The sequence below is a fragment of the Python bivittatus genome, unplaced genomic scaffold, assembly GCF_059951505.1.
Source record: "Python bivittatus isolate LINGU-HERP-01145 unplaced genomic scaffold, Pbiv_v1 ctg000570_np1212, whole genome shotgun sequence".
Taxonomy (NCBI): Eukaryota; Metazoa; Chordata; class Lepidosauria; order Squamata; family Pythonidae; genus Python; species Python bivittatus.
Window position 1 is genome coordinate 17,737,227 of NW_028277097.1, and position 12,534 is coordinate 17,749,760.

The 12,534-nt window shown below is 43.6% G+C and overlaps 1 protein-coding gene across 3 annotated transcripts in view; it reads left to right on the forward strand.

Moving 5' to 3' along the window:
- The window catches only part of EPG5 (ectopic P-granules 5 autophagy tethering factor), a 70,624-nt gene that overhangs the window by 50,632 nt on the left and 7,458 nt on the right, over positions 1–12,534 (forward strand). For 2 of the 3 annotated variants that reach the window (XM_088152966.1, XM_088152967.1), the window contains exons 30-37: positions 520–714; positions 1,909–2,122; positions 4,276–4,436; positions 5,341–5,548; positions 8,139–8,214; positions 9,007–9,110; positions 9,505–9,680; positions 10,742–10,927. In XM_088152966.1, the coding sequence (XP_088009092.1) occupies positions 520–714; positions 1,909–2,122; positions 4,276–4,436; positions 5,341–5,548; positions 8,139–8,214; positions 9,007–9,110; positions 9,505–9,680; positions 10,742–10,927 (1,320 nt within the window). The remainder of the gene's footprint in view (positions 1–519; positions 715–1,908; positions 2,123–4,275; positions 4,437–5,340; positions 5,549–8,138; positions 8,215–9,006; positions 9,111–9,504; positions 9,681–10,741; positions 10,928–12,534) is intronic. The other variant, XR_015798297.1, reaches the window with a different exon arrangement.

A 12,534-nucleotide genomic window follows, 5' to 3' on the forward strand; every position in this document is an offset into this window, starting at 1 on the left:
GCCACGTGGTCCGTGGCCATTTCCCACCCGTTCCACGTGGTCCGCGGCCATTTTTCTGCCCGTTCCACGTGGTCCGTGGCCATTTTTCAGCCCGTTCCACGTGGTCCGTGGCCATTTCCCGCCCGTTCCACGTGGTCCGTGGCCATTTTTCCGCCCGTTCCACGTGGTCCGTGGCCATTTTTCCGCCCTGCCACGTGGTCAGCAGCCGTTTTTCCGCCCCTGACGCGTGATCAGCGGCCATTTTTCCGCCCCTGACGTGTGGTCTGCGGACGCCGGAACAGATTAACGGTAATTACATTGAACCTTATGGGAAAATTTACTTCGACTTGTGACCAACTCGACTTGCAATCAGAGTCACGGAACGGATTAAGTTCATAAGTAGAGGTACCACTGTATTGTCAGATTGGAGTCTTCTCCTTAGCAGTCCAGGTGTGGATACGTTTTCCTTTAGGGCAGCAAAGATGAGTGGCAGAGTCAGGTGTTGGCCGAATGGAGCCTTAGACCCACCTCTCTTTCCAGGTGTTCATTGCAGGGACCAAGTCTGAATGTAAACGGGTTTTGCAAACCATTCTGAAAAACCGAAGACTTTGCACGCTCCTCTCCCCGTACTTCACTCCTGTTGCCTCCCCAGAGGAATTTGTCTACTTGTACGAGAGGGTCGTGGCTTTCCTTGGTGATGACAACGGTGATGTCATTTTCATGCTGCTGACAAAGGCAAGAGGGATTCAGATGTGCATTTGATGCCTGGGCAATTAAGCTGGGAGGCTTTTTTCTTCTCGAAAGGACTGCCTGGATTCTTGAGGGGTTTGTAGTTCTCCTGAGAATAATAACTTGCCTTTTCTCTCAAATGGACTCAAAGCAGGTTTTTTTTTTTTAAAAAGGCAAACTGAACAGAAATAGTATCCAGTTCAAAAATCAGAACCATCAGAAACTGATTAGAACAAAGCAGCAAAAAGTAACATTAGAAAGCTAGGTTTTTGCTCTGCTTCAGCTGTGGGAGCCAGGCAGGGTTCAGACAGAAGTATATTCCTCCATATGGGAGTGGTCCACCCAAAAAAACCCCCAAAAATGCTCCCGTGTGGCTACCAGCTGTGCCTCAAGGATGGCCCTTTCTGGCTTTCATGAATTGGGTTTCATACAGTATTTTGGCAGGTATGGGCAAACTGTTGTTGCAGAATATTAAGCTCCTTCTTACTAAATTCTAATGGCCCATCTGCATGTCTGTCTGTCTGTCTGTCTGATCCATCCATCCATCCATCCATCCATCCATCCATCCATCCATCCATCCATCCATCCATCCATCCAATCTATTTCTCTGTCTGTCATTCTATCCATCAATCCATCAGTCAATGAACAATTATCCTATCTATTTCTTGGTCTATCTATTATTCTACCATTCTGTCTGTCTGTCTGTCTGTCTGTCTGTCTGTCTGTCTATCTATCTATCTATCTATCTATCTATCTATCTATCTATCTATCTATCTATCTATCTATCATCCTATTTATGTGTTGTTTTATCATCTGTCTGTCTATTAATTATCTGTATCTATCTGCATACAGTTTCCCTGCCACTTTTTGATTAGACATATAGAAATAAAGATTAGTACAGTTTAAAAAGTAAACACTCAGTCCTGGGGCTGGGGGGAGCCAAGAAGAATATATTTCATCTTCCCCAATTCACTGCAGCTCTTGGCTTTTTTCCCCTCCTCAGTTGCTAATAGTGAATATTCAGGAAAAGGATGACTAGTTCTTCTTGAAAGTGTGGGGAAATTCTCATGACAATAATTACTTCTGTGACCCAAAGAAGAACATTTCTAACTTGCTCCCTTTCTTTTGGAATTAATTAGCCTCGCTTCTCTCCCCCTCTTAATTTCTTTCCATTTATGCCCCAACCCCTTTAAAAAACAGTTTGATCTTCTGGAATGGTTGCAGAATTCAAAACCTCCACTGTCAGAGCGTGGCCAGCTCTTGGAGTCCATCCACGTGGCTCTCAAGACCTGTGGCTTTGAGCCTGAGAAGGACATCTTAATGCCCTTTTCCATCTTCTGCAAACACTGGATTTGCCTCCTCCAGTACCAGTTTCCTGACCACTACAGTAGTTTTTTGAGGCTGCTTCTTCAAAGTAAGTACCATCTAAACTTTTATGGCTAGTCTTCAGTAAGTAAAAATGTGAAAAGAGCCCTGATGAAGGATTAGATCAGTGTTTGTCAACCTCAGCAACTTTAAGATGTGTGGACTTCAACTCCCAGAATTCTCCAGCCAGTATGCTGGCTAGGGAATTCTGGGAGTTAAAGTCCACACATCTTAAAGTTGCTGAGGTTGACAAACACTGGATTAGACTAAAAGTCTTTTTAATCTCTCTTCTGGTCTCCACAGCAGCCAGGTAGGTACCAAGGGATGAGCTTTCAAGTAGGACTTCAAAGCAGCAGATCTCCTCTATTTGTTCCCATCCTGGATAGAGGGAAGGAGCATATAGCCAGCATGAATAGTAGAGAATAATAATGTGCAAAATGTTTAGATTGAAAAGGGGCTGTTCTGACATCATCAGAAGTCTTTCAAGCTTGAATCACTTCTAGCATGAATGGAATAGCATCGGAATGTTTCCAATAAAGTCAAAACATTTTGAGTATGAAACATTTTACCCTCCACCAATAGAGCATAATGGTTATTTTACATCCCAAGTACTCACAAAAATTAATATATCAGCTTTATTTAGCTGCTGCTCCTTTGTAAATTGAAAAATGTTGGGGCACGGGAGTGCAGCCAGTGAGGTCATGGTGTTGTTGGAGTGGATAAGTCTCCAAAGCTTAAGCCGTTGATTTCACCTCTTAAACTCTGCCATACCCTTGTCAAAAAGGGCTCCCAATAGTGACTGTGTTTGCTCTAGGAGTGTCTTGGGGGATACCTAATAGATGCTGAAGTCTTATATCTCCAGGAGATTACCTGTAGAGAGCCATGGAGATGACCTTGGAGAAACTACTTAGAGACAGTGGTTACAAAAGCTTGCCTTGAGCCCAGGAAACAAAGAAAGAGTGAGAAAGAAGCTCAGACTGGCTTCACCCTGATTCACAAAAGCCTAAGAGGGAGGGGAGGGGAGAACTCACTCAGGCTTTCAAGGTTCTGCTATCATAGCCTGTGTCAATGAGGTATAGTTCCAGACAAAATTGTGGAGTCTGATTCCTGACCTGGCTTATCTCGCAGGGGTGACATTGTCTTCCCTTGACTTTAATAGTAAACGCCTTTGTCTTCGCCTCTTAACTCATCTGAGTTGACCATCACCATGTGTTGTAAAAGTGAATTGTCTAGTTTATGCATGCTCCTTTAATCCTGAATCTCCTACCTATTAAGGTTCATTGCTTGCCCTCTGCTATCATGGGAAGATAGAAAAGGGTTTTCCATTTTCCTACATTCCATTCCTCTCTCTTACTTGCCCCTTTTTCTATGCTAAGAATCGCCCAAGAGTGTAATTTTTCTTCATAAGAAAATTGATTAAATCTCTTAATTTTTGGGTTACCCTTATCTGCACCTTTGCCAACCCTACAACATACCTTTTCAGGGTATGGTCCCCAGAACTCTACATAGTCTTGCTCATAATTTGCTGAGAAAAAATAGATATTCTTTTCAGTAAATACTTTTGATCCCTACCCAGTTAATAGGATTTCAAAAGAGATAGATTATAGCACTTTCCTTGCATTCAATTCCCCGTAGGGGAGGGAGGAAGGAAAAAGATCTATGTTGCTAGTTATTTTCAATCAGAAATAAAAGCTGTTTTCTCCTGTACTTCACTCAAAAACTGCTAGTATGTTGTGCTCCCCCCCAGCTGAATTGTGTGTCCTGCATAAATTACACAGTCATTCTTTAATATTTTCCTGCATCGTTTATTTTGTAATTCTCATTTTCAGCAGACTTCTTTCCCCCTTCCATTTTTTGCTAAGGAGCACAAAGAGTTTTGGAGGACTGGAATCTTAGCCGCTTGATGAATTTCTTTAACTGTCTTTCTGGTTTTTCAGCTTCTAATATGTAATTGGCTTTCAAGCACGCCTCATAATTTGAAGGACTAGAAATTTGTGCTTCTTAAAAGGTAGTGGAAGGAAAGTTTCTCAGGAAAGTGGATTCTACATCCAGAGGCTCAGTCCCTTCTTTTTCTGCACTTGTGTAGTTGCAGGTATTCATACAACAGATGTATTTATAGATTGGCCACAAGCTGTTAATATAATGAACTCAATATAAGCCTGTGAGTGAACCATTCACTTTGGGTTTGAATTTTCTGCCTAGGTTCTTCAGATCAGCTCTTGAGCCCTGAATGTTGGAAGGCAGCTCTTAACGCTTTGGGCTGTACCACCTCTACAGCAGCAAAGAAACATGGTAGGAAAGAGGTGACCAACCAAAACATCCCACTACAGCCTTCAGCAGAACCAGTTCTATCAGCAGAACAGGTGGGTGATTGGCGTGCAGGGGTTCTGTTACCTTCTTCAAGAACAATCTTAGACAGTCAACATGCAGAAGCTGTTTCAAGCACGTCTCATTTGATCCAACTGCAAAACCATGTCTATCTTCCCTACCCCGAATCCCTCCAGATATTTCAGGTTTGCCGTTCCAAGAATACCCAGCTAACATGGCCAGTGTCTCTGAAGCTTTTAACAGCATGAATGCAGTTAAACTCCCTGCAAAGCATTTACTCTTCTTCCCCTCCACAACCTTCTATAGACTTGGATTATTTTTCAGTTGAAGGAACTGAGACCCAACATGGTGATGCCCCATGAGGGTTTATCCTTTAAAGCAGTGTTTCTTACCGTTGGCAACTTTAAGATGTGTGGACTTCAGCTCCCAGAATTCTGGAAGCTGAAGTCCACGCATCTTAAAGTTGCCAAGGGTGAGAAACACTGCTTTAAAGTAAAAGAGGGAAAACCATGCCTTGCCTTTGGCTCCTAGATTCTTTTTTGGTGCTTCCCTTAATCTCCACTGAGACTGGCCAGCAAATCAATAGAAATTGGTGGTATAATTTCCCACTAAGTTTGGGCAAAAGAAACAAATGGAGTGTCCTAAACTTTAAGGTGGGATTAGCACATTTTGAGCCGTACTCTAACACTTGTCCCTAAATCACTCAAAGCATCCCAAAAAACTGAGTCATGCCCACGTGTGTGATGTTATTGTTCTATCTTATGTCCCTGACTACCAAAATTACTGTTTTACCGTTTGTCCTTGGCACTTGCTGCAAAAGAATTATCCACCGTTGCCAGTATTAGCCATAGAAATCGATTGCTAATGAATTGGGAACTGGGGTGGGGAGACATAGCCCACAGCATGTTTCTTCCTGAACTTTTCTTCGTTTCCTCGCAGGTTATGGAGACCCTAGAGTGGCTTTCCGACTATTTTCTCAAGCTGCGATTGTCTTCGCAAGACTTCCGAAGTTTTGGATTATTTTCCAAGTGGGCGCCTTACGTGGCTGATGTTAGACATCTCATGCAGTATCTCGTCTGCCGCCTGATTGACTCAGAAATGGACAGCTTATTGCGAGAGCCCATAGGTAGCAGCAGGGTATTGGCAGGTAATGCACAGAAGCTTGGCCCTGATCACTGTCACTCTTTACTGAACCTCGTAAGCTGATCCTGGCTAGGAGATAAGAATCTGCCAAAACTTTGGTTTCCAGTCATGTTGTGTGTCTGTTTCTTCTGTTTATTTAGAGGATTTCTTTCCTATGGGCCCACCAGGAAGACCCCCAGTTACATAAGATGAATGAAAATAAGACAGCCCCTTTCCATAAGACATGGTGCATGGACACACGCGCACACACACACACGCAGAGGAAGCATTTACAGGCACCAGTTCTTACAGCTCCATTGTAGTTCTTCAGATCAGCTGAAATAGAAATGTTTCAGGAAGAGGAAGAACCAAATGGGTTTAGTTGTTCAATACTGTAGAGCTGAAGAAATTGTCTTGCTGCCCTTCTTTTCCTCCTTCCTCCTTCCTCTTCTGTGGCCTAATGGGATGGTGGGGCTGGGGATGATGGAGTCTGATGAAGATGGCCTTTCATCAGGGCTAATCTCTTTGTTGTTCGTCTCTCCTGCTTTACCCTAGATTTGTTTGCTTGGTGGTTGATTTTTGATTAATTGACTGTCTGATTGCTCAGGGTAGCATATTCAAATCACCCTCACTGGGTGTGTTCACACTCCATTTCTTACGGAAAGGGCTGTTTTGTTTTTAGTCATCGTAATGTAAGTGGGGGTCTTCCTGGAGAGCATGTAGGAAAGAAATACGCTCAGGGTAGCATATTCAGAGCCTGTAGGCAACTTGCTGTCCATGTACACAACATATTCTGTGTTGGAACAATCTGGCTCTGGAACAATCCTTCTTCATGTGGAACGGTCCAGTGGAGGGTGGTTTGTGTCTTTCAAGATATGGATTGTCCAACACTGGAAGTGGTGTGCTGTTCTGGATGCATTCTGGCCCTCAATCACTTCTCAATAATTACAAAATACTTCTGATTTCAGATAATCCAATTCTGAAAATATGTCTCCCATCCCCAAGACTTTTGAACTGACCTGGGGTGAAAGAAAAATCTAATGTCCTGGAACCAGATCACTGTGGCATAAAAATGTGCAAAATATTCCATCAGGTCCTGATAGGGTCTAGAGCTGCTGAGCATCATTTGAAATGCTGTACTAGATGCCTTCAAATGATTGTTTGGGATATCAGGAGAGCCAGATTTTGGGATGAACCAGTTAGACTGCACAAATATTGCAAACTTGATTAGAGACTATTGTAGCTTTGTGGTAATCATGTCGGGCAGAGTGATAATCACAAACACTCCTGTTTGTGCAGAGCGCAGCAAAAACTCCAGGAAAATATTAGCCATGAAAACAAACACAATGCAATGTCCATTTCTTGTTTCCCAAAGAAATCCAGTCAGAAAATATATACTAACTGGTGTTTATTGATAAAAATGCAAAAACTCCATAAAATGCAAATATCATACAAAATATAAAGAAAAACACATCTTCTCATGAAATGTAGCATCCAAGACTTATTAGCAACACAAGCTTAACAAAATCTCTAGCTACAAGCTCTCTAGCTACAAACTCTTGGAGAAGAGGTACACTACTTGGTAATTTGTTACACCTACGTAGCCCATAAAACCTACATAGTGGCTAACACTAAAACAACTAACAACTACTCTGAGAGGTTGAATATTTTCCTCTCCTTGTATTATAACTCTATGCCACCCCCACTGGGTAACTAGCATACACACGCCAATAGGTGGCAGTAAATAGCACAATACACAACACACAATAACAGGTGTTTTTCACATGATCTCTGTAGTCAAAATATTATTTATTATTGTTGTAAAGATAACGGGATGAATCCTTTCCCATGAGAATGAAAATCCTGACAAATTATACATGGGGTTATCTGCAGAAAACTTCAGATTCAGTTCACAGAGTCTCCAGGTGAAGGAAACTTCTACTACTGAACTTGACAAGCTGTGGCAAATTGAAGTAGATACCAGACAGTGGATTAATTATTTGATTCAGTCTAAAACAGTTCTGTCTCTTCAGTGAAGCAGCCTTAAGTATATTTTATGTAACGTGTTCTCCTCCTGATTAATAATGGAGAAGAAAGAGCAAAGAGAAAAGTGGTCAACTTGAGTCCTGGTTATTGTATTCTAGTGAACTATTCCACCTCCTCCTGGGATTACGATGACACTCCTCACAGCCTTTTGAACTCCTTACTCATCCCCAAATGCCATCCTTCCTTCTCTCCCCACCCAGCCAAGGTGGATCACATCCAAGGTCAAACAAACCAAAACCCTTCACAAATGTCCCTCTCCTTCTGTGACAATAAAAGTACAACAGGGAGTCACTTACTGCTATTGTTGGATGACGTCTCAAATCTGCTGCCTTAGGCAGGTCATGTATTCTTCCTTATGGTAGGGTCAGCCTTGTCTCAACTCATGTTTGCCCTTGTGAGAGCAAGACATGCTTGGGTGAGTGGGAAGCAGAAAGCTAAGCCCGCTGAGTGCCATTTCTGTGTGCTCTTGTGCTGACCTTTTTGAATTCCTTAAAAAAGTTGGAGATGTGTATAGTTGGAAGCATTTCATTGGAAGTCTCCCTCTCTCTTTCTTTTTCTCTCCTTTTCAGCTTTGCGTTCTCTGCATTTAATTATCACCCAACTCTTCAAGCCATGGCTTGAGGTTTTAGAGAGCGAAGATGCAAGGTAAGCTGGAATCTGTTTAGGATATTGAAGAAAGTAGAGTTGACCAGGGATCCCCACCTAGTTGGGGGATGATGAACACATTGGAAAGATTAAGCATGTGTTCTGGGCAGTCTCCCAAAGTGGCTTCTGTGATGGGCTGCAATAGTCACAAAGCACGCCATTTGCTCAGAAGGCAGATTGGATAGGTTGATCTTAGCTGATCTCTCTGGCCCTTCAAGAGGAGGCTGTCTACCTCTCCAGTTTAGCTAGCTACTTTTTTTCTGGGGAAATGTATATATAGCAGTGTTTCTCAACCTTGGCAGCTTTCAGATGTGTGGACTTCAGCTCCCAGAATTCCCCAGCCAGTGTTGCAGAGAGTAAAGAATAGGCTTGAGACTGGCTCTTTGCACTGTGCTTGCTTCCTGTTTATTTTCAAATGAAAAGAATTAGAAACAAACAAACAATGGGGCAAGGAATTTAGGAGTATCAAAAATGGTGCTTGTGGGCCTGGCACCAGGTTTCAGATGCAGGAAGTAAATGTTGGGTATACTTCTTCAGAGAGCCACTGAGTTTGCCCCCAATCTGCTAAGCTACAACATAATCCAATCTCATTGGTCAGAGATGTTGCATTAGTAGATTCCTGCAGTGTGCAAAGATTGGGACTTGTTCTCCATCCCTCTTCCAACCCTTCCATTCTTTGATTCTGTAGCTAGTCACATCAAGTAGCCTGCAGGCTTCAGTTAGTGCTGGAATTGGGAGAAACACCCGTTTGGCTAAAGTCAGCTCTCTCTCTTTCTTTGTCTTTTTGGAAAGCAAACAGCCCTGCTATCCATGGCTGGAGAGTGATTCTTCCATCGCATCGACTGTGGTGGAGTTGTATGCATCCAGCATAGCCATTTTACACAAAGGTTTTAAAGGTAAGAACATTGAGCAGGGGGACCTTAGGAATTCGAGCGGCTAGATGGATCAGACGCCTGTATGGTGGCTGTTGATGTCACAGACATGGACTAAGTTCTGCAAAAAATTATCCCTTGCGGTAGCCTTTCCAACCTGGAAGTAGCAGGACTACAACTCCCAGCATTCCCATCTGGCGAGATCTTTAGAAAGAGTGTTATACTTCTGGGTAAAGGTTCCCTGGTTCCCACAATCTCTTAATTCCCCCTCCTTCTCAATTCTTAGGTGGTTGAGAAAAAGGAGATCTCTTGGAGCATTTGGAGCATCTTTCTTGTGATTTTGTGCACCCTGAACTCAGGGAAGATTTCTCTAAGGCTGTGCTGTTTCTGTTCATTCTCTCCTTTGTTGTTGTTCCAGATAAGCTGCTGCCAAGTGACCAAGGAGCCCTTTGGCTCCTTCTGATGCACTACTGTGAGGCATGCACAGCACCCAAAATGCCAGAACACATTCTTCATATATTCCATATGGAATTTGGTCACCTGCCCTGGAAGGAAATGTATCCGGAACAGCACCTTATGGAAGAATTCTTTAAGGTGATTGCTAATTGCTTGTGAGCATAACACAGGGAACCAGGGAAGGAATGAAATGATGCTTAAGATCTGAGCTTCATTCTCCCTTCCTCCTTCTGCAAACTCTCCAGGCCTTTTAAAATCTCCTTTGTGTGGGACCCATCACTGGCAGAAGGTGGAGAGTAGGAGTTCATTGAATAGAAAAAAATCCTTAATGTTTTTTATTTATTCTCTTTGCTCTTTCAGGTACCTAATCTGAGGTTTTGGCAGAAATCTAATAATCCCAATGCAATATAAATGCAATAATAATACTAAGAGTGTTGATCTGGTGCCAGCTGTTTGGATGTCAGCATCCCCAATCCCTTGCCATTAGCTGTGCTGGCTGGGACTGTTAAAGAGTTGGAGTCCAAAACATCTGAGGTGCCCAATTGCCTGTGCCTGAAAACTGGAATGTCAGGCCAAGTTTTGTCTTCTCCCTTGACATATCAGATTTTTACGTAAAGGGAATTGGGGATGACCATCCCATTGGCTCTCACTTACCATCTTGGTGGAACAGCCCTATCTAGCTGAAGGACAACCAAATTTCAGCTTCTCTTTTCCCCCTTCAGTTATGCCAAGGATGATCTGTTGTTCCCCCTTTTCCTAGTATTTAACTGGTGGCTGCATTCTCACAATAAGCTGTGGTTGGTTAGCGTTAAGCTTGTGTTGGATTTGTGCGTGTGGCTTTCTGTATTCCAGCTTGTTTGCTTGGTTTGTGATTCAGTGCCTTGGGCAACCCCCCAGCATGGAATAACCCAGCATGTTGGGCAGACCCGGCTGAGGAATGGCATTGCTTTGCTAGCTGACGCAGCGCCATCAGCGCACTTGACAGTGGAGATTTTAGCAGGACTGGCTTGATCCTCCATATTGGCAGGACTCTCCTCCCTCCAAAACAGTACAGCAAGGACAGGACTTGGTGGCCATGGAAAATGGTGATTGGAAAGGAGCAAAACAGAAAATCAGAAGGGTGGGAGGAATCATGATTTTGCTGAAGGTCTTAAGGTGTCCTGTCCTTCCTCTCTTTGTTTTTAATTTTTTTGTCCTAGGTAGAAAGAGGCAGCCCCAAGAGTTGTTTCTTATTCATGGGCTCAGTGCTGTGTGAGGTCAACTGGGTCAGTGTCCTCTCAAACGCCTGGGATCCCAGCCCACCTCCGGAAACACACAGCATGATCGTGTGCCTGCTTTATATGGTGGTCCTGCTGGCCAAAGAGGAGCAGCTTATAACTACAGAGGTAAGGGTAGACTCCCCTCCCAGGCAAACCTGATTCCTGGCAGCTTCCCAAGCACATCCATCTAGTTTTCTTGGTAGCAGAAATGTTTCTGTATTGGTTTCTTCTGCTTTTTCCTCTCCTAATGTCAAGTCTGACTTCCCACACTGGGAGTTCATGGCAGTCTCCCACCCAAGTACTAATCAAGGCTGACCCTAGTTACTTCTCCTCTCATCTATGATTGGTGGTTGCTGTTGTTCTCCATGAGGTCAGCCTTACCTCGCCTGCTGCACTCTGGGTATGTTGAGTCTGTAGCTCCCGGAACACCTTGCTAGCGTGGGACCCGTTTAAGCCCAGGTTGCCCTGCCAGGTTAGGAAAGATTCCACCAAACTGTCCCTTGACATGGAGCTTTTCAGATTTTTCAGTTTCTGGTGTTTGCATTTCAGGGAAGATTTCTGTTTATCGTACTCTCCTGCCAAAGATGTCTCTCTTTCTGGTGTTTCTGTGTGATTTCAACAAATTATTAGGTGCAGAAGGGTACCTGAGCCTCCGTTGTTGCTTCAAGTGTCCTAAGCAGTGACTTAAAATTGGACACCACCATTTGGACATAGGAAGCTGCTTTAGAGCAAAAGAAACCGTTTCTCACTAGCCAAGAAGCATTGACTTTCTTTGCAGTAGCTCTCCTGGGAGCTCCTGCAGAGGAGGAGGCCATCTTTGGAGAGGTTGGGCCTCTCGTTCATTCTAGTAGGCAGGGTGGAGCAAATTAGATTAGATTCCCTCTTCCGGTAGGACAGTTGCCCTGGGCCTTGTGTGGTCCTTAAAATCCTGGGGTGCAGCCCTGAGAACCCTTGTGAATGTTGCTAGTGAACTGTAATATTTCAGGTAGGAGCAGAAGGGGAAAATGATTAACTATCTGGAGGAGAATCTTGGTCACGGTGCTTAATTAAATATTAAATTGCACTTAGAATCTGTTCTGGACCTTTGTTTTCTTGGGTCTACCTACTTCATGGATTGCAGGTCATATTCATGCAAGGCCAAGAGCAGCCCTTGGCTTGAAAAAAAACACATCACTGTCCCATTCCTGTCTAAATGTGAAGCTCACCAATGTCTCATGTTTGTGAATAAAGCCAGTCAGATGATCTGGGCTTGAGACTTACTCTTGTGGCTTCACAGTTTAAGCAGATGTTTGGTGTACAGAACTTTATTGCAGGGCCCTTCCGGTTTGAAAGATCACATGACAAGTGATGGGAAACCTTTGTGACTGTTGGGAGTCACCAGAAATTGGTTAACAAATAAATCTGCATTGTTCCTCCTAGACTTGGGAGGACAACAGCTGCTGCTGGGTCAAGCTGCACTCTGAAGAACCTCTGCAGAGTTCTCTTGGACCCAGACTTAAAGTTACCTTGCCCAGAATCTTCCTGGCTTCAGTACCCAAACAGATTTGGAAGTTCCCAAGTAGGGCAGAACATGAGAGGGCTTTCCTGCCTACGATTCTCAACAGTTTAGAAGGATTCTGTCTCTAATCCTGAGGACAGTCATATGTGGCTAGACAATAGCCTAGTCTTCCCTGAACTTATTTCATCCCTTCTTAAAGTCACTTAAAAGGTAGAAGAAAAGCGGTGAGGATTTA